The sequence below is a fragment of the Trachypithecus francoisi genome, unplaced genomic scaffold, assembly GCF_009764315.1.
Source record: "Trachypithecus francoisi isolate TF-2019V2 unplaced genomic scaffold, Tfra_2.0 Contig01580, whole genome shotgun sequence".
In the NCBI taxonomy this organism is placed as follows: Eukaryota; Metazoa; Chordata; class Mammalia; order Primates; family Cercopithecidae; genus Trachypithecus; species Trachypithecus francoisi.
This window is the reverse complement of record NW_022681443.1, coordinates 1,051,860-1,076,595: the sequence shown is the minus strand read 5'-3', so window position 1 is coordinate 1,076,595 and position 24,736 is coordinate 1,051,860. Positions and strand designations below refer to the sequence as shown.

Sequence of the window (24,736 nt, the reverse complement as noted above, 5' to 3'; positions counted from 1 at the left end):
CAATGCTGCCTGACCACGTTTCAGGCCAGAGTTCTTTGAACCTATTCTGGTTTTGTGGGCTGTCTCTCAGTTCATCAATAAAAACCAATTAACATCTCTAAATTTGTTCCAATTTTATCTTTGACAGTACCTTATATAAGTGGAATCATACAGTATTTGTCTTTTTGTGACTGCCTGCCTGCCTGCCTTCCTTCCTTCCTTCCTTCTTTCCTTTCTTTCTTTCTTTCTTTTTTTTTTTTTAGACAGAGTCTTGCTCTATCGCCCAGGCTGAGTGCAGTGGCGCAATCTCGGCTCACTGCAATTTCCGCTTCCCGGGTTCAAGTGATTCTCCTGTCTCAGCCTCCCAAGTAGCTGGGATTACAGGCGCCCGCCACCACACCCAGCTAATTTTTTATATTTTAGTACAGACAGGGTTTCACCATGTTGACCAGGCCGGTCTTGAACTCCTAACCTCGTGATCCATCCACCTCAGCTTCCCAAACTGCTGGGATTACAGGCGTGAGCCACCGCACCCGGCCATGACTGGCTTATTTCACTTGGCATCCATGTTGTAGCATATGTCAGAATTTCCTTCCTTTTTAAGGCTGAAAAACTCCATTGTCTGTATCTACCACGTTTTGCTTCTCCATTCATCCACTGGTGGATATTTTGGTTGCCACCTTTTGGCTATTGTAAATAACACTGCTGTGAACGTCAGGTGTGCAAGTACCTGTCCGAGGCCTACTCTCTATTACTGGTGCCTTCTCCAGAGAGAATTCTGATGGGTTCAGTTTGATCATATTTTAAGATTTTTGTGTCCATGCTGGTGGGGAGCTTGACCCGTTTTTTCCTATTTTGGGTTTTGAGGAAATATTTCCTCTTTTTATTTTTTTTGGAAGAGTGAGTGTAATAGTGACTTTATTTTGAATTTATGGTAGAACTTCAGAGTAAATTCTTCTAGGCCTGGAGTTCGCTTGATGGGAAGATTTTTGATGATGGAATTAGTTTCTTTAGTGGTTGTAAGACCACTTGGGGTTTCTAAATACCTTTTTGAATTAGTTTTGGTTAAGTGAGGTTTTTCTAGGAATGTGTCCATTTCATCTAAATCTTCAAGCTTACTGGCATAGAGTGGTTCAAATTTTTTTTTTTTTTGAGACGGAGTTTCACTCTTGTCACCCAGGCTGGAGTGCAATGGTGTGATCTCGGCTCACTGCAACCTCCTCCTCCTGGGTTCAAGCAATTCTTCTGCTTCAGCCTCCCAAGTAGCTGGGATTACAGGCATGCGCCACAACGCCTAATTTTTGTATTATTAGTAAAGACGGGGTTTCACCATGTTGGCTAGGCTGGTCTCGAACTCCTGACCTCAGGGGATCCACCTGCCTCGGCCTGCCAAAGTGCTGGGATTACAGGCATGAGCCACTGCAGCCACTCGATTCTCCTTTTTCTAATGTCTGCAGTGTCTGTTGATGGACCCCCTTTCCTTTCCTGATTCTGATAGCAGATAACAGACCTGTTTTATCAGTCTTGCCACAGGTTTTTCCATTGGATTAGCCTTTCAAAAAAACCAACTTTTGCCGAATTGCCCTCCCAAGGTTGGACCAATCTGATACTCCTCCAGCACTGCCGGAGAGAGCCTGTTTTTGGGGGATGGTGGGAGGAGAAGCCCACCTATCCCAAACAGAGATTGGAGTAGGCACTCTGCTGCCCAAGGCCCTGGGGTGTGAATGGCGGGGAAGGGGAAAGGTGAATGAGTGGGTGGCTCAGCAGTCCTCCTGCCTCATTTCTCTCCAGGGTGATGCTGACAGGGACACTCTCTGACCGGCAACCAGCTGAACTCCACCTCTTCCGGAACTACGATGCTCCAGAAACTGTCCGGGAGCCTCGTTTCAACCAGAACGTTAACCTCAGGCCTCCAGCTCGGCCCTCAGGTTTAAACCAGTTTGATGCATCCATGGGAAGCAACTGGCCCAAGAGGCTGCAGGGTGGTGGGTGGGAGTCATGCACTTGCCATCAGGCACCCTCACTGTGCCACCAGCCCACGCACTGTAATGGTCTTTATTGGCTGAGGACAGGGATTGCAGGGGAGCTGTCAGGCCCCCAGCAGGTTAGAAAAGTCCCTGGAAAGTTCTCAGCTGTACCTGTCTTCCACCAGGACGAACTGGCCAGACAGTGTAGCCTTGTAGGTCCTACTTCTGTGGAGTTCCCAGCCTCCCCTCTTCCCCCACTCCCAGCCCCCACATGCGCACCCTGAGATCTGGAGCGCATGGGTTTTATACCAGTTCCTTGTGCCACTGGGCCACCCTCCTTCCCCGCCCCTAGACCAGCTGGTGTGGCGGGCAGCCCGAAGCAGCGGAGCAGCTCCTACTTACTTCCGACCCAATGGGCGCTTCCTGGACGGCGGGCTGCTGGCCAACAACCCCACACTGGATGCCATGACCGAGATCCATGAGTACAGTCAGGACCTGATCCGCAAGGTGAGTGCCGCAGGCCAGAATGCCTGGACCCGCTGCTCCCTGGAGCCAATCCTGTTTCAGCAAACCATGCTAGGGACTGACCCCCAGGACAGCAGGTGGCTTTTACACACGCACTTATTCCTATGTGCACGCAGGGCAACTTGATCTCACTGGAACCTGTTCCACGGGTGGAGTCTGCCTGAAGCACTGTGCTAAGGGGGGTCTGAGGACCACTGTGCTCTAAGTGTGCATGAATGGGGAGGGCAGCATGCGTACCGTCAACGTACCACTCGAGCCAGCCTGGGGACAGGACACGTGCTTGCCCTTGAGCTCACCTCTGTGGATAGACAGTCCAACAGGAATGCCTGCCCCCACGGGTTGCTGGTGCTGTGGTGGAGGACTGTGATGCCTCTGCTAAAAGTCCTGGGCGCTCGGAAAGGGCTCCATGGAACAGGGGACCCATCCTGAGGCCTTTGGGAACAGAGCAGTGCAGAATCATTGATCTGGAGGAAGAGCAGCAGCCCTCCCCCTGCGGAGGTACAGCAGAGGCTGGCAGGACCCAGCATGCTAGAGGAGGCCCTGTGGTGCGGCGGGCAGTGGGTGACCAGTGTGGGCGAGCACGGTGACTGAGCTCGGGCCCTGGAGCCAGAGCGCGTCTGGGGGTCCCGGTTCTGCCCGTGCTCACTGCAGCTACTGAATGGGGCCATCATAGCGCCTGCCTCGGGAGGCTGCCAGGCCTTGGACTGCTGTTGGCTGGGAAATGTTCACAGCAGCGCCCGGAGCCTGCGCTCCATCCTTGCTCTGTGGTTTCCCGAAGCCCCAGGGCATCCTGGGCGGCGCAGCTGAGGCTCTGGGTGGACAGACAAGGGAGCGCCCTCTAGGGGCCAGACCAGGCAGGGCGGGCTTTCTGCAGGCGGCAGAGACTGTCAGACCCTAGCCAGTCTAACTCTCCTATTGTGTGCGAATGGGGAGCCTGGGACCCAGAGTGGGAGGCATCACCCAAGATCATCCTGCAAATTGGCAGCAGAGCTTGTTCGGAAACAAACAAGAGAGGCAGCGGCCGGGCGCGGTGGCTCAAGCCTGTAATCCCAGCACTTTGGGAGGCCGAGGCAAGTGGATCACGAGGTCAGGAGATCTAGACTATCCTGGCTAACACAGTGAAACCCTGTCTCTACTAAAAATACAAAAAAATTAGCCGGGCAAGGTGGCAGGTGCCTGTAGTCCCAGCTACTCGGGAGGTTGAGGCAGGAGAATGGTGTGAACCCGGGAGGTGGAGCTTGCAGTGAGCCAAGATCGCACCACTGCAGCCCAGCCTGGGCAACACAGCGAGACTGTCTCAAAAAAAAAAAAAAAAGAAAAAGAGAGGTAACACCCAGGGCTCAGGTTCAAGCCTTAGCCCCTACTTCCCTACCATGTGGCCCTGGCAGCTGCTTCCGGGCCTAAGCTGTGCTGAGAGCCCTGATTTGCAAACTGGGTGATCGGTGCCCTCTCCACAGACTGGCTGAAGATTAAATGAAGTAATGATGCAAACACCTGGCAAATCACTAACACCAAGAAACACCCTCTGCTTTCCTCCCCTGGCCACGACTTGACTTGGCCAGGATCAGATGGGGTGGGCGAGATCCTTCTCGCAGCTGGTGTATGTGTGGTCCTGTTGGTACAAAGGTGCTATCCTGAGCAGATGGCATGTGATGCCCGCACCATCCCTTCCGGGGTCACGTGCAAGGGGCTGGCTGGAAATCATGCCAGGCGTGCTCTTGCCACCAGAGACCTCTTGCCCTGTTCTCATGTGCCCCAGAGCCCAGCCTTGGGCCTCCCCTTGACGCTCCCCTTACCTGTAGAAGGTCCCTTCTGACTGCCCCTGTCCTGTTCCCAACAGGGTCAGGGCAACAAGGTGAAGAAACTCTCCATCGTTGTCTCCCTGGGGACAGGGAGGTCCCCACAGGTGCCTGTGACCTGTGTGGATGTCTTCCGTCCCAGCAACCCCTGGGAACTGGCCAAGACTGTTTTTGGGGCCAAGGAACTGGGCAAGATGGTGGTGGACTGTGTGAGTGTGGACCCCTCCCCCAGGCCACTTCCCTCAGGGTCTGCAGCCCAGGTGGATGGCTTCCCCTCATCCTGTGGGGCCTTTGGTGTCGGGGGAGACAGCACGGCTGTGTCCATCGCCTTTAGCCAGCTGGAGGGAGAGAGAGTCCCCAATTCGGAGTCTCAGTGCAGGGCAGGGACCCTCAGTGACCACCAGCAGGGGGGTTTTCAAACCCTTTTTAGCTGTGGATCCTTTTCTGCAAACATAGCCCAGTGTAGAAGCCCAGAATGGACGAAAGCTCCGGAGTGGGCGGCCACTCACCCCTATAATCCCAGCACTTTGGGAGGCTAAGGCGGGTGAATCACGAGCCCAGCAGTTTGAGACCAGCCTGAGCAATATCATGAGACTTCGTCTCTACAAAAAAATTAAAAACTTAGCCGGACATGGTGTGCCTGTGGTCCCAGCTACTCAGGAGGCTCAGGTGGGAGGATTGCTTAAGCCCAAGAGGCAGAGGCTGCAGGGAGCTGTGATCATGCCACTGCACTCCAGCCTGGGCAACAGAAGCAGACCTTGTCTCAAAAAATAAAAATAAAAAAAAAAAGAAAGAAACTTCAGGGAGAGGGGACATGGAGGCCTGTCCACTCAGCCACTGCCCTTTTCCCAACTCACCCGCTACACTTTTCCCAACTCACCATCCCTGAAGGGCACTGCTGAGACCTCTGCCCCTCTGACTGCACGGCTGGGACAGTCCCTGCAGTCCCAGGAAGGGGTGTTGCCTGAGCCACTCTGCTGCTGTGTGGCTCAGCCCAACTCGAAAGAGCCTGGGGCTCCCAACGCCAGGGCTCTGAGAGTACAGGGCAGGGCCAGGCGGAGTGTGGGCCAGGCGGGCTGTGGGCCTGGCACTCAGCAAGGCTGCTTCTCACCAGTGCACGGATCCAGATGGGCGGGCTGTGGACCGGGCGCGGGCCTGGTGTGAGATGGTCGGCATCCAGTACTTCAGGTGAGGGCTCAGCCACCCCAGCCCTTGCCCCCATGCCCTGGCCTGGTCGGTCTCACCAACCTTCCCTTCCCAGCCCTGGTGTGGACTTTCCCCTTTCCCCAAGGGTCTGCTCTGTTCCCCAAGCCCACCCTGGTCCTAGCTGGCATCCCCTGCCCAGCCTGAGCAGCCTAGGGTGACCCCCTCTTCCCTGGCCTGAACAGATTGAACCCCCAGCTGGGGACGGACATCATGCTGGATGAGGTCAGTGACACAGTGCTGGTCAACGCCCTCTGGGAGACTGAGGTCTACATCTATGAGCACCGTGAGGAGTTCCAGAAGCTCATCCAGCTGCTGCTCTCACCCTGAGGGCCCCCAGCCTCTCACCGGCCCCAGCTGACCTCGTCCATTCAGCCCCTGCCAGGCCAGGCCCAGCCACTGCCCTCCTGGGCAGATCCAGGTCCAGGCAGCTCTGCGTCCATAGACCAGGCCTGGGAGAATGCCAAGCTGCCTGCCCGAGGCTGGTCCTGAAGGCCTCTTTCCCACTAACCCTGCCTTCCAGCACTTTCTGTCATCCCAGGCTGGGAAAGTCTAGAGCCCCATTTGGCCCCTTTCACTGACTGTAAAGGACAACTGACTCCCCCATCAGCTCAAACATTAAGGGTACCCGGGCGCAACTGTACCCCTGCCCCCAGCCACAGCCTCCGTGAGGGCCTGTGGGGCTGCCTCCGCCCTAGCCCCTAGCAAGGGCACTCCCAGGCTTCCTAGTGGGTGCATCCCACTCCCTCTGCCCTCTGCTCCGTTCCCTGAGGGCTGGGACTAGAGAAATGGGGTGTCCCCTACCCCATCAGCCAGGAAGGCCCAGGCCGCAGAAGCAGGATGCCCGTTCGACTTTGCCCCTCACACTGGCCCAGCTGCTCACACTGCCCCACCCCGAGAACTCTCAGCTCTCAAAGGTCATTCCTGGGGGTTTCTTCTTCCCAATGGAAGTGGCTTAAGAGCCAAAACTGAAATAAACCATTTGGATTCAAGTTCACCTGTGTTGTGTGTGCAGTGGTGTGAGTTCCCCCTGCTCTCCCGAACCCCAACTCCTCTCAGCCTTGACCCTCGGCCTTGACCAGCCTTTTCCAGCCCTTAGGGTGTTCAGAGGCAGCTGCCAGGCCCACAAAGCCCAGGCAGGCCCAAGGGGGGACACAATCCTCAACCTCATCTTGGAGGACCCAGGGAGAGCCCCATTTGTCACCCAGAGAGGCTGGGGACTCTGCATGGACAGGCAGCGCATGTGCAGGGCCAAGGTCTGCCCAGGACTGGGCAACTCCAGCGTCTGTGCTGCTCCCGCTCCAGCAGGTGGAGGAGCTGGGCGGGCCAGAGTGGCTTTGGAAGCCACAGAGGGCGTGGCCCCACAGTGAGCCGCAGGCCTGAGGACAGTGAGAAGTAAAGCAGCGTTCACCTCCAGAGGCTGCGTCTGCTGGGTCTGGCAGAGAGGGTCCTCCGGGAGGGCATTGGGCAACGCCAACCCAGTAAGGTGGGCAATGCCTGGTATAGGCAGGTGGGAGGGCGGGGCCCCCCAGGGTCAGGGGTCCTTGAGGAGGGGTTGGCCCAGGAGGGGGCTCATCCACATGGGCACTTGTATCAGCCCATGGCTCTGAGGGGTGAATAATTGAAGGGCAGGTCACACGAGCCCGCCCGCCCGTCACAGGATGCCTTCCCCACCGGCTCCGGTTACGCCCCAGATCACATTCTGACATCCCGAACTGGTGAATAATTAAGCTGCCACTCCTCTGAGGCAGGCCTCCATCTCCAGGTCCCTCTCTGCAGCTTCCTCGCTGCCGGCGGAGCTGTGGGCACCTGAGGAACCACCCACCACTGCTCCCGGCTGTGCCATCACCACCAGCTCCCTGCCTCCTGCTCAGACCCGGCGACAGCCCCTCCATGGCCCCCGAGATGGACCAGTTCTACAGGTCCACCATGGCCATCTACAAGGTGAGCACGTGGGTGGCCAAGCCAGGGCCTGAGCCCCTCCTCCCAGGGCGCAGAAGTCATGCCCGCTTTGGAGGACGGAGGGCCAGCCGGGGCTGCAGGTGTCCTGGAAAGGGAAGCCTGGAGCCAGGCTGGGCTGGGGTGGGTACGGGGGTAAGGATCCCTGAGGGCACTCAGCCATACAGCAGGAACCCCCAACTCCCAGATGCTGGACAAGGCAGGAGAGGGCCCAGGGCCCAGGGTGGGGAGAGTTGAGAGTCTGGATGAGAAGGGCCTGGCTGCCCAGCCTGGGAATAAAGACCCCCTCTCTCTCTCTGTCTCATTTCTGAGCTCCTCACTCAGACTTCCTACTTCACCCCCAGGGGGTTGCTGCAGCTGCCACAGACATTTAGCACCTCCTGTGTGCAGGACCCTTTCACCTGTAAGCCTCAGGCCACCCACCTGTGAAGTCGAAAATGACCACCCTGTTTGATAGATGAGAAAACTGAGACCAAATGGGTTAAACAGCTCACTCAAGGTCATGGAGGGAGGAAGAGGCGCTGCTGAGACTTGAACCAAGACCCAAGTCCAAGTCCAGGCCTAAGTCCAGGCCTGTCTCCACCATCCAGGGAGCTCTCTGCCCTGCCCCAGCCTGGGGTGGCCCACACTAATCCAGCCACAGCCCTGCCTATGGTGGGGCTGTTCTTGGAGGAGGGCAAGAGCTGCCCTTGCCCCTGGGGCGACTGTTGGCAGCCCCATGTGTCTAGCCCAGCAAGGCCTGGACACAGGCAAGGCTGAGCCGTGCCCAGTGGGGACCACAGTGGGTGGGCCAGCTTCAGCCCAGCCGGAGGAGAACCTCCCAGGTGCACCATCTCGGGAGGTACCTCGGTCCCGCCAGAGCAGCTGTGAGCCGGAGCTGGTTGTGAGGGGACCATAGCTTGGAACAGGACCCCAAAAGATGGGCTCTGAGGTTCCACAGCCAAGAGCCAGGATTCTGGGTGAGCCTAGGTTTATAGGTGGGCTCCCCAAAGTCTGGGAGCTTCTCACTGGGCTGGGGGTGCCCTGTCCCTGACGCCTGGTGACTTGACTCTGTCCATTGTTCCTTCTCGCTCCCCCATCTCCACACCTTTTTCCTCCCCTGGCCCTGGGGTCCAGAGCATCATGGAGCAGTTTAACCCCGCCCTGGAGAACCTGGTGTACCTGGGCAACAACTACCTGCGTGCCTTCCATGGTGAGTGCCTGCCCAGGCCACCGAGCACCAGCCCTGGGCCTCTGCTGTCCCCACCTCCAGGCCCCTCCCAGATTCTCTGCACCCCACACCTGTTCATCCTCAGTCCTACACCCTCCTACCCACCACCCTCACCCTCATACCTCTGCAGCCAGAGAGGCCTTATGCACCCCCACTCTCCTGTGCCCACGCATCCCAGTCCACACCCAGCACCCCTCATTGCCCCCTCCTTCAGGTGCCTCCAGACACTCCCATGATACAGTAGCAGGCCCTGCAGGCCCACACAGCCCCAGTGCAACCCCTGATACATTTCTAGGCATCACCTCAATGCCACCTGCTGAACCCACCCCTATACCCAGTCCCACCTCTGCACCCAGGCTCACACAGCAGCTGGCTTCCTCACTTTGACCGGCCACCATCCACACGCCCTACAGCTGGCCTTGACACTCACTCGGTCCCCACACAAGCCCTTGTACCGGTCCGCTTTGGCCGCTCATACCTGCCAACAGCACCCCTCTACCCACCAGCGCTGATCAACCCTGAACCTCAGGGCCACCCATTCCCCTGCTTCTTGGATGCTGTCCACGCCACCTCCCTGCCCCCAACCCTCACCTTATGCCCCACACCTGAGCTTCACAGCTCAATTGGCCACACCCTCCTCAGGGGCACACACAGATGCCCACACCGCACCCAGGACAGACACAGGCCCTTCCAGATGAAAAGAGCCTCCAGAAGGGTGGGGCAGAGGCAGGGCTGGACCGGACCTGTCCCTCCTGGTCCGTAGCTCTGTCTGAGGCAGCCGAGGTCTACTTCAGTGCCATCCAGAAGATCGGGGAGCGTGCCCTGCAGAGCCCCACATCGCAGATTCTGGGTGAGGCTCCCCCTCCATGGCAGACCCCATTCTCGGGCCCTTCTTTTGCACCCTTGCCCTTCCAGCATGCCCCGTGTCCCTGACACAGGCCTTGCAGCCCAAGGCCCAGAGCCAGACTCTCGTTCTGGGGCCCAGGCTCCCCGCCACCACTCCCTGCTGGGCTGCTTCCAGGCTGGGACACGCACGGCCTGGCTCCCAGAGAGCCATATGGGAAGTTCCCGGACTTTGGTCCTGAAATCCAGCCTCGGGCAGGCCCTCTGTTGGCTTTCAGCGGAAGAGGGTGGTGGGCGGGCAGGGCAGGCTTCCCCACACCAAAGCCACAGCTCCATCCATGCCTCCAGGGGAGATCTTGGTGCAGATGTCTGACACCCAGCGGCACCTGAACTCTGACCTGGAGGTGGTGGTGAGTATCAGACTCCAGGACCTGAAGGGGTCACTCAAGGAAAGCGGGGTGCGTTCCAAGGAGAGGGCCCAGCCTACCAGACGCCCTTCCCAGGGAGGACGACCGTGGCTGCCCTTCCCAGCGCCTGGCTCTGTGGGGCACGGTTCCTTGCAATAGTCGTTTAAGCTTCTAGCAGCCCTAGGAGGCTGGTGGCATTTCTGCCTCCATTTTATAGAGGAAGAAACTGAGTCTCAAAGAGCTAGTCATTGCCTGAGATGCCAGAGTGAGTGGAGGCCCAAGAGAAAGGCCCTTTCGCTGCAGCCCTCCTCACTGCAGCCCCCAGGGAGCAGCCACACGGACCTGACCATGTCACTCCCAGGAGCAGAATCATCCCATGGCCCCACTGCCCACAGAACTGAACACAGGCTTCTCAGCGAGGGGTCCCACGTTCTGCTGATCCAGCAGCTTCTCCCGACACCCCCAACACAGCCCAGCTCCTCGGAAGAGCCGGCCCTCTGCTGGTGTCCCCGCCATGGGGCTGCTGCCCTGCTGTCCTCTTAGCCTACAGCCACCAGTCCCTTCCTCTGCTGTCCCGTTGAGAAGCAGCTGTCCCCTCCTTCCCAAAGCCTCCTCTGACTCCCTGGGGCAGTTTCAGTCACCCCTCCCCCCTGGACTCCAACAGATGCTTCTGTCTGTTCTTAGCTCGTGGTGGCTTCAAAGCCCAGCTTCGCCAGTGACTAGTTTTGTGACCTTGGATTCTGCGCCTCTGCTTACCTATCTGAGAAATGGAGAGAATCATAGTAACTGCCTCCCAGCATTCTTGAGAGGATGAAGTGAATTAATAAGCATAAACTGTTTGCCCTGGCCCCCGCAAGGCCCCTGGGTACCTTAGCTATGAGAACTAGAAGTTAACTCGCCTGCTCCTATCCCTCCCGAGACTGGGAGCTCCGCAAAGGCTTCCTTCCGCTTCCTTCCTCTCCGTAGCTCCAGGGCCTGGCGCCAAGCAGGGCTTCAATGACACAGGAAAGAAAAGAGCCGAGGGAGTGGGCTTGGCTAGATGGAGAGAAGAGAGGGCTTTCCAAGGGAACACGACAGCAGGCTGCACACAGCCATGAGTGGGCAGCGGGCAGACGTGAGCCAGGGCTTGAGCGCAGGGGCTGAGTGGGAGAGGTGGGGTGGGGCATACTGGTGAGGCGCCTCGGAAGGTTCGGAAGGAAATTTCAGCTAATTGTTCTCCCTCCAATGTGGGAAGGGAACCCCTGGAAGTCAGGGTGCTCTTTGGAGGATACCATAAAATACTGGTCAGCTGGGCATGACGAACAGTCTTTTTTTTTTTTTTTTTTTGAAGTCTCACTCTGTTGCCCAGGCTGGAGTCCAGTGTCAGGATCTCAGCTCACTGCAACCTCCACCTCCCAGGTTCAAGCGATTCTCCTGCCTCAGCCTCCCGAGCAGCTGGGACTACAGGCACCTGCCATCATGCCTGGCTAATTTTTTCATTTTTTTGTAGAGATGGGGTTTCACCATGTCGGCTAGGCTAGTCTTGAACTCCTGACCTCAAGTGATCTGCCCGCCTCGGCCTCCCAAAGTGCTGGGATTACAGGCATGAGCCACCGCGCCTGGCGGGGAAACAATTTTTCTATTAGAAAATGCACGTCCCACGCACACACAACAAGACCGTGCCCCAAGGTCCCTGGGCTCCGTGCACTCCGTGAGCACTTTAGGATGTTGCATTAAGTCCCTGCCACCCCGTTGGATGTGGGCACAGAAGTTATGGAGCCTGTGGGTTCCTGTCCTTGTGTTCAATGACTGACCTTGCCACTTGTGGCACACCTGGGCTGGGCAGGGATGAGTATCGCCCAGGCCCACTCAGTAAGGAGAGCTGCCCTCTCCAGGCAGTGGCACCTCGGTTGTGACAACTGGGCAGGTCCACTGGCCAGAATCACACCAAACAGAACAGTGCCAGAGGCCACCCCCACCTGCAGCTCATTTACTTGATCCCTACTTACTACCCTGTGCCAAGCACTGTGGGAGGCAGTGGGGATACAGCAGACAAAAACCCCTGCCACCCCAAGGAGGGAGCCAGAAATATCCACAGTGAGTAAGTGAATTGATACGTAACACGTTCCATGCAAAATATGCTAGGAGAAAAGTAGAGCAGGGACGGGATGTCTTTGGTGGGGGTGCAGCTTTTAACAGATGCTCAAGGAAAACATCACCAGAAAGGTGACATTGAAAAAGGCCTAAAGGGCCCAGTGCAGTGGCTCACGCTTATAATCCCAGTACTTTGGGAGGCCAAGACGGACAAATCACCTGAGGTCAGGGGTTCGAGACCAACCTGGACAACATGGTGAAACCTTGTCTCTACTAAAAATACAAAAAAATTAGCCGGGCATGTGGTGACGGGTGCCTGTAGTCACAGCTACTCGGGAGGCTGAAGCAGGAGAATCGCTTGAACCTGGGAGGCGGAGGTTGCAGTGAGCCGAGATCACACCACAGCACTCCAGCCTGGGTGACAGTGAGACTCTGTCTCAAAAAAAAAAAAAGAAAAAGTAAAGAAAAAGGCCTGAAGGAGGTAAGGGCATTAGCCAGGGAGACCTCTGCCAGGGAGGAAGGGACAGCGCGTGGAAAGGCCGAAGGCTGCAGTAGAGGGCAAGTGTGAGATAACCAGCCATTAAGAGGCCCTGACCCTGCAGGCCCCGGCAGGACTGTGGTCCTTCCTCTCAGTGAAAGGGGCACCATGGGAGGGTCTTGAGCCAAGGAGGGACAGGATCTGACTTAAAAAAATTTTTTTAATGTTTTTTATTGTAAACTAAAACACAGCCACAGAAAATCTTGCTGAACAGATTAGAGCCGAATGAATCATTATTAGGCAAACAGACCTGAAACTACCATGCAGAACTTTGCCAGCCTCCCCAGAAGCCCCTTCAGGTGCCCCCATCAAAACCACAGCCTCTCCCTCCGTCTAAAAGTGGCCACTGGTCTGAGGTCACATTTCCTTGTGTTCCTTTGTAGTTTATCACTCTACCTTACAGCCTGAGACACTAGAATTTGGTTTTACTCTTTTTTTTTTTTTTTTTTTTTGAGGCGGAGTCTCGCTCTGTCACCCGGACTGGAGTGCAGTGGCCAGATCTCGGCTCACTGCAAGCTCCGCCTCCCGGGTTTACGCCATTCTCCTGCCTCAGCCTCCCCAGTAGCTGGGACTACAGGCGCCCGCCACCTCGCCCGGCTAGTTTTTGTATTTTTAGTAGAGACGGGGTTTCACCGTGTTAGCCAGGATGGTCTCGATCTCCTGACCTCGTGATCCGCCCATCTCGGCCTCCCAAAGTGCTGGGATTACAGGCTTGAGCCACCGTGCCCGGCCGGTTTTACTCAAAAAAAAATTTTTTTTTGACGGGGTGTGGTGACTCATGCCTGTAATCCCAGCACTTTGAGAGGCCAAAGCGGGTGGATCACGAGGTCAGAAGACGAGACCATCCTGGCTAACACAGTGAAACCCCGTCTCTATTAAAAACACAAAAATAGCGGGCGAGGTGGCGGGCGCCTGTAGTCCCAGCTACTCGGGAGGCTGAGGCAGGAGAATGGCGTGAACCCAGGAGGCGGAGCTTGCAGTGAGCCAAGATCGCACCACTGCACTCCAGCCAGGCCAAAAGAGCGAGACTCCATCTCAAAAAAAAAAAAAGAGTCTCTTGAACCTGTGGGTTCCCCTTCATCTGTTTCTTTTCCTTACACTTTGTCTGTTGGAGACCCTGGGACCGTCTGCCCTGACTTTCCTATAGTCTGGAAGTTGCTGATGGTGCTCTCCTGGTATGTTCAGCTGGTTTATCTGTCCTCTGGATCCGGAGGCTTGATCAGACTCCAATGCCATGCCCTTGGCAAGACCAGAAGGGTGCTGAGTTCTTCCCCAGGAGGTGGAGATCGCTGTGCCAGATCGGCCACGCATCACGGGATACGACCACTGTTCTTCTGACGCCCTTTCAGAACAATCTTAGCTAGGATGCTTCCAGAAAGAGACGCTTCCCCTTATCCGCTGTTATTCCCCACTGGCACGTTTCATATGGGGAGGGCAGGAGAAAGGTGTCATTCATTCCCTTTATTCATCAGGTTCCAAGATAATGAATCTGTGCCCTGTCATCCTCTGAAGGTGAAGCCACCAATTAACTTTATGTTTTAACTAGCACCATTATGTAGTACTTTTATTTACTATAATCAATATCATAGATTTAAACTCATCTGATCTATTTCAATGGTTGGCAATTATTATCTTTATTGAGGTTGAAAATGTCCTATTTTTAGGGCCGGGCGCGGTGGCTCAAGCCTGTAATCCCAGCACTTTGGGAGGCCGAGACGGGTGGATCACGAGGTCAGGAGATCGAGACCATCCTAGCTAACCCGGTGAAACCCCGTCTCTACTAAAAAATACAAAAAACTAGCCGGGCGAGGTGGCGGGCGCCTGTAGTCCCAGCTACTCGGGAGGCTGAGGCAGGAGAATGGCGTAAACCCGGGAGGCAGAGCTTGCAGTGAGCTGAGATCCGGCCACTGCACTCCAGCCTGGATGACAGAGCGAAACTCCGTCTCAAAAAAAAAAAAAAGAAAAGAAAAAAGAAAAAGAAAATGTCCTATTTTTGGCCAGTGGAAGCTTCTTCTTCTTCTTCTTCTTTTTTTCTTTTGACATGGAGTCTCGCCCTGTCGCCAAGGCTGAGGTACAGTGGCGCGATCTCGGCTCACTGCAACCTTCGCCTCCCAGGTTCAAGCAATTCTCCAGCCTCAGCCTTCCCGTGTAGCTGGGACTACGGGTATGCACCACTGCATCTGGCTAATTTTCATATTTCTAGTAAAGACGGAGTTTCACCATGTTGGCCAGGCTGATCTTGAACTCCTAACCTCAGATGATTTGCCCAGCTCAGCCTCCCAAAGTTCTGGGATTATAGGCATAAGCCACCGCACCTGGCCAGTGGAAGCCTCTTTAATCTGCCTCCTGAGTCCTTGCTGTCTGCCTGACAAGAGGTTCCAGGCTCATCTGCTACTTGTGCTGTGTGAGACGTGGAATCAGCTATTTCTTCATGAAGCCCTGTTTTTACTTTTTGTTTTTAGTGGCAAGTGGTATTTCAAAACCATAATCTGAATACTAGGGGTGCTCATTGCCTCTGGGTTGATCTTTGTTTCTAGGCTTTTTTGGTGGCTGTGCAATGCATAGATTGATACATATTTATATGCAATGTGTGTGTACACACATATAACACATATTCTGTCACTTTATTTCTGTTGCTGCACAAATTAATTTTATTTATTTATTTATTTATTTATTTATTTTCAGAGACAGGGTCTCACTCTGTCACCCAGGCCGAAGTGCAGTGGCACAATCATATAGCTCATTGCAGCCTCCAACTCCTGGGCTCAAATGATCTTCCTGCCTCAGCCTCCCAAGTAGCTGGGACTATAGGCAAATGCCACCGTGCCTGGCTAATTTTTTAACTCTTTTTATAGAGATGAGGTCTCACTATGTTGCCCAGGCTGGTCTTGAACTCCTGGCCTCAAGAAATCTTTCCATCTGGGCCTCCCAAAGTGCTAGGATCACTTTCAGACCATTGATTCGTTTTGTTTTTTTTTTTTTTTTTCCTGTTTCGTGGGGCTTTCTGGTGTGTTTTAGTTGTCAGTAGGAATGTTACTCTTTTCCATATTCTCTTTTTTCTAATAATAACTTTCTATTGGATTTCACCTCAGAGATTTTCTGTGGAAAAGTAGGTTTTTTCCTGAAATTGTAGAAGGAACACAGTCAAGACAGCTTTTCTCACTTCGCAAGATCTCTTTCTGTTGTTCTTATGTAGTTTTCCAAAAATATGGCAGCTCCCTTTCTGCGGTTTCCTGCTTCTGTTCATGCTCCTACTTTTGTTAGGAGAAAAGAAAGAGGGCCTGCCACCTCCCCACTCTTTCCTTTCCTTTTGTGTCTGTTGTCCTTGTTCCTGATTTTGATCCCCCTCACCGCATATTCTCCTCCACGTGGGCCCTGTCTGGATGGGAGCCTGACTGGTCAGTTTCAAGACTTCCTAGAGGCTCGACTAGTCCAGCCCCTTCAGACCAGGGACCTCTTGCCTTCACCCTCTGGACTCACAAACTCCTTGGAGTTTCAGCTGCTGTTCTCAGACTGGCCTATTGAGCTTCCCATGGCCATCTGCTGACCATGTTGGGGTGCGCCTGTGCTCAGGTCCCTCGACACCCAGCTACCTCCCACTGCTCCATCCACGTGGATGCTGGTCACACTGGCTTCACAGCTGGTGCTGATTTGTGTTTGAGGGATTGTAGAGATATAGTCACCTAGTTTTGTTCTGAATATTGTCTTGAGTTTCTTTATTTTTTTCTTTTGGTGTTTTGTTTTGTTTGTTTTTTGAGATGGAGTCTTGCTCTGTTGCCCAGGCTGGAGTGCAATGGCTCCATCTCAGCTCACTGCAACCTCTGCCTCCCGGGTTCAAGCTATTCTCCTGCCTCAGCCTACCGAATAGCTGGGATTATACGCGCGTGCCACCATGCCTGACTATGTACTTTTAGTAGAGATGGGGTTTCACTATGTTGCCCAGGCTGGTCTGGAACTCTTGGAAGTTTACAATCACGGCAGAAGGTGAAGGGGTAACAGGTGCGTCACATGGCAAGACAGCAAGAGAGAGAGTGGGGAGGTGCCAGGCTTTATTTATTTATTTATTTATTTATTTATTTATTTATTTTTGAGACAGAGTCCCACTCTGTTGCCCAGGCTGGCATGTAGTGGTGTGATCTTGGCTCACTGCAACCTCCACCCCCTAGGGTTCAAGTGATTCTCCTGCCTCAGCCTCCTGAGTAGCTGGGATTACAGGCCCCCGCCACCACACCCAGCTAATTTTTATATTTTTAGTAGAGATGGGGTTTCACCATCTTGGCCAGGTTGGTCTTGAACTCCTGACCTCGTGATCCACCCACCTCAGCCTTCCAAAGTGCTGGGATTACAGGCGTGAGCCACCGCGCCCGGCCTTATTTGTTTATTTTTTGAAATGGAGTTTTGCTCTTGTTGCCCAGGTGAAGGGGTAACAGGTGCATCATATGGCAAGAGAGCGAGAGAGAGACAGAGTGGGGAGGTGGCAGGCCCTCTTTCTTTTCCTTTCCTTTTTCCTTTCCTTTTCCTTTCCTTCCTTTCTTTCTTTCCTGATGGAGTTTCACTTTTGTTGTCCAGGCTGGAGTACAGTGGCGTGATCCTGGCTCACTGCAACCTCCACCTCCCAGGTTCAAGCAACTCTCCTGCCTCAGCCTCCTGAGTAGCTGGGATTACAAGCACCCACCACCATGCCCGCTAATTTTTTGTATTTTTAGTAGAGATGGGATTTCACCATGTTGGCCAGGCTGGTCTCCAACTCTTGACCTCAGGCGATCCACCCGTCTCGGCCTCCCAAAGTGCTAGGATAACAGGCGTGAGCCACCGTGCCCGGCCGCCAGGCTCTTTTTAAACAACCAGATCTTGCATGAACTCATTACTACGGGGAGGCCACCAAGCCATTCATGAGGGATCCGCCCCCACGATTCAAACACCTCCCACCAGGCCCCACCTCCGACACTGGGGATTACATTTCCATATGAGACTGGAGGGGACACAGATCCAATCCATATCATGGGTGTATTGATACTTTTTTCTGTTTTATTGCTTAGGATCCCATTGTATGAAAATCCCACAATGTGTCTGTCCATTCTGTTGATAGTCATTTGGGTCGTTTCCAGTTGAAGGCTATTATGGAGCTATTATGAATAAGGCGGCTGTGAACATTCTTGTACGAGTCTTTATGGATATATGTTTTCATTTCTGTTGGACAAATACCTAGGAGTGGAATTTGTAGGGCATGGTGTTGACATATGTTTATTAGAGTTCTCCAGTGTTCTTGTGCTATTCTGCATTCCGCCAGCAATGAATGAAAATTGCTGTCATTCTAAATTCTTGCCAGTGTTCAGCGTCGTCAGTCTGTTTTATTTTAGTCATTCTCGTGGGTATGGAGTGGCGTCTCACTGTGCTTTTGTTCTGATGTCCCTGATGACTAATGACTTTTAATGTGCTTACTGGACATTTGTACATCTTCTTCCTTAAGATGTTGGTTTAGTCTTTTACTCATTTTTTATTGGGGTATACTTACTGTTGAATTCTTTATATAGTTAAGATATGAGTCCTTTGTCAGGAGATGTATGGGAAATGTATTTTTTTCAATCTGTAGCTTGCCTATTCATTTTCTTAATACTGTCTGTCTTTGATGAACATAAATTATAAATTTTTATAGCCAGGCATGGCAGCGCACACCTATAGTCTTAGCTACTTAGGAGATTGAGGTGGGAGGATCACTTGAACCCAGGAGTTCAAGGCTGAGGTTCAAGTGCAGTGGATCGCACCACTGCGCTCCATTCTGGGTGACGGAGCAAGACACTGTCTTTGTTTGTTTGTTTGTTTGTTTGTTTTGAGACGGAGTCTCGCTCTGTCGCCCAGGCTGGAGTGCAGTGGTGCGATCTCGGCTCCCTGCAAGCTCTGCCTCCTGGGTTCACGCCATTCTCCAGCCTCAGCCTCCCGAGTAGCTGGGACTACAGGAGCCCGCCACCACGCCAGGCTAATTTTTTTGTGTTTTAGTAGAGATGGGGTTTCACCATGTTAGCCAGGATGGTCTTAATCTCCTGACCTCATGATCCCAGCCCTAAGACACTGTCTCTAAAATTATAAATAAATAAATACATAAATATTTATGAAGCCCAATTTTGCAATTTTTGTGCTTTTTTTTTTTTTTTTTTGCAGTGGTTTGTGCTTGTGTCTTATCGAAGGAATCTTTGCCTACCCCATGGCACAAATATTCTCCTACGTTTTCTTCTAGAAACTCTATATTATGGACTTTATTTCTATGATTTGTCTTAAATTTATTTTTGTGTATTGAGATGGAATTTAATTTTCCCTGGATGGATATTCAGTTATTCACACATCATTTTAAAAACACTTCCCGGCCAGACGCGGTGGCTCACTCCTGTAATTCCAGCACTTTGGGAGGCCAAGGCCAGTGGATCACGAGGTCAGGAGATCGAGACCATCCTGGCTAACACGGTGAAACCCCGTCTCTACTAAAAATAAAAATTAGCCGGGCGTGGTGGTGGGCGCCTGTAGTCCCAGCTACTCAGGAGGCTGAGGCGGGAGAATGGGGAGAACCCGGGAGGCAGAGTTTGCAGTGAGCCGAGATCGCGCCACTGCACTCCAGCCTGGAGACAGCGAGACTCCATCTCAAAAAACAAACAAACAAACAAAAAAACACTTCCCTTGACTCACTGAAATTACTTGGTATCTTGGTCAAAAATTGATTTTGGGCCAGGCGCAGTGGCTCATGCCTGTAATCCCAGCACTTTGGGGGGCCAAGGCAGGTGGAACACCTGAGGTCAGGAGTTTGAGACCAGCCTGACCAATATGGTGAAACCCCATCTCTACTAAAAATACAAAAATTAGCCGGGTGTGGTGGTGTGTGCCTGTCGTCCCAGCTACTCAGGAGGCTGATACAGGAGAATTACTTGAACACATGAGGCGGAGGTTGCAGTGAGCTGAGATCGCACCACTGTACTCTAGCCTGGGCGACAGAGCAAGACTGTCTCAAAAAAAAAAAAAAATTGACTTTGCATATATGTGTGGGTTTGTTTCTGGACTCCGTTCCATTGGTATGTGTTTCTATCCTTATGCCAATATCACACTGTATTAATTACTGTAGCTTTATAGTAAGTACTGAAATCAAGTAGCCTAAGTACTTTGTCTTTTTTCAAAATTATTTTGCCTATTCGAGATTCTTTGCATTTTATCTAAATTATAGAATCAGTCATCTTGCCTTTGAGAAAGGCTTCTGGAATTTTGATAGAGTTGCATTAATCTGTAAATCAATGGTCATCTTAACAATATCAAGTCTTCCAGATCCATGAATATGGTATATCTCTCCATTTATTTATCTCTCCATTTATTTATTTTTCTTAGCAATGTTTTGTCATTTTCAGCAAGTGACATTTGCGGAGGTGGCAAAAGGATTCCTCAAGAGTTACTGGAGGCTGGGCACAGTGGCTCACACCTGTAATCTCAGCACTTTGGGAGGCTGAGGTGAGCAAATGGCTTGAGGTCAGGAGTTTTAGAGCAGCCTGGCCAACATGGAGAAACCCCATCCCTACTAAAAATAGAAAAATTAGTCAGATGTGGTGGCACACATCTGTAATCCCAGCTGCTCAGGTGGCCAAGGTGTGAGACTCACTTGAACCTGGGAGGCAGAGGTTGCAGTGAGCTGAGATAGCACCATTACACTCCAGCTCGGGCAATAGAAAAAGACGCTGTCTCATTAAAAAAAAAAAAAAAATGGAGTCCCTCTGTCCATAGAGCTTGCAGTGCATGGCTGAGACCACAGAATCTGCTGTCAACTTTCTATACTTCTGTACCGAGGTGTACACAGGACCCTCTAATGAAGCGTGCGCCCCAGGGAGTGGAGACGGAGAGGGCAGTCTCTGTCTAATCCACTGCGAATTCCTCAGCCTGCTCTGGGGTTGGTGACGTCCTCTGTCAGAAGCCACCTGCCAACAGACTGTTCTCTACCTGTAATGGACACAGCAAGAGCTCAAACTTCACTTCCATTGTCAACCTCTTTTTTTTTTTTCTGAGATGGAGTCTCACTCTGTTGCCCAGGCTGGAGTGCAGTGGCGTGATCTTGGCTCACTGCAACCTCCACCTCAGTGGTGCGATCTCAGCTTACTGCAACCTCCACCTCCTGGGTTCAAGCGATTGTCCTGCCTCAGCCTCCCAAGTAGCTGGGATTATAGGCATGCACCATCACGCTGGGCTAATTTTTGTATTTTTAGTAGAGACAGGGTTTTGCCTTGTTGGCCAGGCTGGTCTCGAACTCCTGACCTCAAGTGATCCTCCCACCTCAGCCTCCCAAAGTGCTGGGACTACAGGCGTGAGTCATCACGCCTGCCCCATTGTCAACCTCTTGATGGACCCATTTCTTCAGGAGCTTGGCATCCTTTCCATTAACCCAGTGATGCCTGGGACCTACCAGCTGGGGGCATCCTGGGTCTGTGTCCTCGGCTTCATTGGCGATCACAGCCAAACCACGACAACAGGAAGAGCTATGATATGGCTGTCCTGCTGAAGCGCACATTGCCGCCACGTACCTTTGTTCACACATGACTGGAAGCAGAAGCAACACCATCCCATGATACAGGACTCAGCTTGTTCCTAAGTGATTTTTCCTGGGCAAGAGGAAGGGAGTGGGGCAAAGAGAGTTAGCAGGAAAGGAAAGAGTCCCAGCTTGTCTGCTGAGCTGACAGCAGGAGCCCTTCGGGCTGCATTTGAAGCATACCTTAGAAGAGCTCCTGCACCCAGGCCTTTTGGGGAGAGCGTGCCCCATCTCCCAGGGCTCTCAGGGCAGGTTGTGACAGCCTCACTGGCTAGGCTCTGCTTCCTTCGGCATCATCCGTGTCCTTGTTGCCTCTGCAGACCAGTCCTGCTGTAACTGAGTGTTCTCTGCAGGTCTGTACTTTGAGTCTATGCATTTGAAGTACTTTCCATGACTTTCGGTGTGGTTCAAGTCAGTCTCTCCAGGTGCCATTCACCATCTTTATAAGTGCTCTGGTTACAAGGTTGCCTGGGTTTTGAGGGTCTGCCCCAAGCCCTGTTGTTTATATTGTGCATTTTTGCAGAAGGTGGGGATTTTCAGGAACATGTGGATTCTGATTGACAGAAAGCTGGGACTGTCTCTTTACAAGCAAGGTCACAATTTTTTTTTTTTTTTTTTTTTGAGACGGAGTTTTGTTCTTTTATAAGGGCACAATCTTGGCTCACTGCAACCTCTGCCTCCTGGTTCAAGCAATTCTCCTGCCTCAGCCTCCCCAGTAGCTGGGATTACAGGCAGCCGCCACCATGCCCAGCTAAGTTTTGTATTTTTAGTAGAGACGGGGTTTTAGCATGTTAGCCAGGCTGGTCACAAACTCCTGAACTCAAGTGATCTGCCTGCCTCGGCCTCCCAAAGTGCTGGGATTATAGGCGTGAGCCACCGTGCCCGGCTTGAGGTCACAAAATTTAAGGAGGCAGCGCTGTGACGTTCATACTAGCACAGGGTCGGGAAGGCTTCCTTTTGATTGGATCCAGCAGAAAGCGGCCCCCCATCAAGTAGAAGCATCCACCTAGCATTTCTAGAACAATGCATGTTTCTGTTGACTGTTCTATCATTCTGCACACCTGAGTGCTCCTTCCTTCTTGGTGCTGACACCCTTCTGTACACACACACTGGCAGCCATAGCTCAGGGTTTCGGTACCAAAGAAGCACCCTCAAGCTCCTGTGCAGACCAGTGGGCACCAAAGTTTGGGAAACAACTGTGGGAGAAAACCTTAAACTTTGGAAAATTTATTATGTAGTGATTTTTTTCTGCATACTGGGAGGAGACTGCCAGCATCCCTTTTCTGGGTGATCCCCTAGCCCCATGGGATGGTGTGAGGACACCTAGGGCAGGAGGAAGGACCCACTGTGTGAAAAGGGTGTGTGGACAGAGGCTGCGCAGAGGCGGGAGGGGCTCCAGAGGAGGACGTTTCCGCGGGGCTGGGGAAGCGCCTCTTGTGCCCCATGGAGCCTGAACCCTCTTGCAGCTGGAAGGGTTTAGGTCCAACTCCTCAACAACATGGAGTGACTCAGAGAAAGCCGATAGAGAATACAGAATATAGGAGAATATAGGGCACCACATGGGCCCAAAGAATCAAAGCTCATCAAGCTCTCAGAGAGCAGCTGGTCAAGCCTTTCCTTTTTTTTTTTTTTTTTGAGACGGAGTCTCGCTCTGTCACCCAGGCTGGAGTGCAGTGACCGGATCTTAGCTCACTGCAAGCTCCGCCTCCCGGGTTGACGCCATTCTCCTGCCTCAGCCTCCCGAGTAGCTGGGACTACAGGCGCCCGCCACCTCGCCCGGCTAGTTTTTTGTATTTTTTAGTAGAGATGGGGTTTCACCGTGTTAGCCAGGATGGTCTCGATCTCCTGACCTCGTGATCCCCTCGTCTCGGCCTCTCAAAGTGCTGGGATTACAGGCTTGAGCCACCACGCCCAGCCGCCTTTCCTTTTTTCTTTTTTCTTTTGAGACAGAGTCTCACTCTGTCACCCAGTGGTGTGATCTCAGCTCACTGCAACCTCTGTCTCCTGGGTTCAAGCGATTCTCCTGCCTCAGCCTCCCGAGTAGCTGGGACTACAGGCATGCACCACCACGCCCAGCTAATTTTTGCATTTTTTAGTACAGATGGAGTTCCACTATGTTGGCCAGGCTGATCTCGAACTCCTGGCCTCAGGTGATCCACCCACCTCAGCCTCCCAAAGTGCTGGGATTACAGGCGTGAGCCAGCATGCCCAGCCTGGTCAAGCCTTTCCTGTTACAGATGGGGCAACTGAGGTCCAGAGATGGGTGGCAACTTGTCCAAAGTCACAAAGCAAATAAGAGGCAGTACTAGAATGAGGACGAAGCTTCCGAGCCTGAGCCCAGCAGCCTTTCCTGTCCTGCCCTGGTGGCCAGACATCCACTTGTCATGGGAACCTGTCACCTCTCAGGCCCATCTGAGACCTCAACAGCTTCTGAGTGTTTTTGCTGGGCTGTGCCCTGCCCATGGTGCTGAGGACACAGAGGTGAGCCATGGCCATAACAGCTCCGAGGGGCTATGCATGGGGGCCTGGCCATAAATTCTATATACAACTGGAGGAATGGACAGTGAAGCTACAAAATGTGCACGCATTCCAGAAACAAAACAAGGGAGCAATGGATTCTGCTTGGGAAAGTCGGGAAGACAGGAAGCTGGCATTGGAAGATAGGAAATTCCAGGCAGAGGGAATGACATCATCGAAGTACAACTAAGAATAAGACAAAAAATAAGAACCAGAAGACTCTGACACACTTTTCAAGGGTTTGTTTCCAGCCAGCACCGCACTAAACATTGTGAATGTTTCCCCATTCCATCCTCCCTCCAGCCAGGTGCTCTTCTTGTCTCCGTTTCTCTGACAGGTGGGCAGGTGCCTGGTATACTAGAAGCATGGTGGGCAGGCTGTTATACAGAAAGTGCAAGGGGGTGCCGGGGCCTGGGAACAGTAAGGGGGCCTTGATCACCCTCACCCTGCACTCTGCTCAGGTGCAGACATTCCATGGAGACCTGCTGCAGCACATGGAGAAGAACACCAAGCTGGACATGCAGTTCATCAAAGTAAGTCTGGCCTCCCCCCTCGGCCCCCAACCCATCATAGGCAGGACCCCCTCTCCCATTTGACAGGTGGGCACACACAGGCCAGTGCTGAGCGTTGACTAGGCCCCAGATTATCCATGTTCCCAGCTGAGCCCCGAGTCTCCAGACTTCCAGGGTCCTGATCTCTGTAAGGGGTGTCTTGAGCTCTCTGATGTGGGGGGATTCTCCCTCCCCAACTCCACCCTACTCCAGGACAGCCGCCAGCACTATGAGCTCGAGTACCGCCACCGAGCGGCCAACCTGGAGAAGTGCATGTCTGAGCTGTGGCGCATGGAGCGCAAGAGAGACAAGAATGTGCGGGAGATGAAGGTGCGAGGGCCGGGAAGCGGGGGAGGGCCGGCAAGGGCGGGTGGGCAGACCTTGGGGCGAGACCGGGCCCTGGGAACCCGGAACACCTCCCTGAGCTCCCCTACCGAGCACCAGCACAACTGTGATGAGCGTGGCTGGGGAGGTCAGCCAGCCCTGGTGGGGTGGGCGTCACTAGCTCCCAGGGCCAAGCCCAGCACCGCCCCTTGCCCTGTGGCTTCCTGGCCTTCCCCAGAATCCCTGAGCCTCTCCTGCAACCCCATCCCACCTCCCCCGTCTCCTACTTC

General features: G+C 53.3%; 2 protein-coding genes across 13 annotated transcripts in view; both read left to right on the top strand.

Annotated features, from left to right (window-relative positions):
- PLA2G6 (phospholipase A2 group VI) overlaps positions 1-6,470 on the top strand; it is a 67,633-nt gene extending 61,163 nt beyond the window's left edge. For all 8 annotated transcript variants that reach the window (XM_033189266.1, XM_033189242.1, XM_033189256.1 and 5 more), the window contains 5 exons: positions 1,771-1,907; positions 2,299-2,453; positions 4,312-4,479; positions 5,385-5,458; positions 5,659-6,470. In XM_033189266.1, the coding sequence (XP_033045157.1) occupies positions 1,771-1,907; positions 2,299-2,453; positions 4,312-4,479; positions 5,385-5,458; positions 5,659-5,803 (679 nt within the window). In that variant the 3' untranslated portion in view covers positions 5,804-6,470. The remainder of the gene's footprint in view (positions 1-1,770; positions 1,908-2,298; positions 2,454-4,311; positions 4,480-5,384; positions 5,459-5,658) is intronic.
- Positions 6,471-7,014: 544 nt separating this feature from the next.
- Positions 7,015-24,736, top strand: part of BAIAP2L2 (BAR/IMD domain containing adaptor protein 2 like 2) — a 29,358-nt gene continuing 11,636 nt past the window's right edge. Inside the window, exons 1-6 of one of the 5 annotated variants that reach the window (XM_033189289.1) lie at positions 7,015-7,417; positions 8,549-8,624; positions 9,253-9,492; positions 9,834-9,895; positions 24,033-24,104; positions 24,336-24,452. In XM_033189289.1, the coding sequence (XP_033045180.1) occupies positions 7,367-7,417; positions 8,549-8,624; positions 9,253-9,492; positions 9,834-9,895; positions 24,033-24,104; positions 24,336-24,452 (618 nt within the window). In that variant the 5' untranslated portion in view covers positions 7,015-7,366. Of the gene's footprint in view, positions 7,418-7,556; positions 8,392-8,548; positions 8,625-9,252; positions 9,493-9,833; positions 9,896-19,888; positions 19,989-24,032; positions 24,105-24,335; positions 24,453-24,736 lie in introns of those variants that run through there. The other 4 variants (XM_033189308.1, XM_033189298.1, XM_033189318.1 and 1 more) reach the window with 4 other exon arrangements.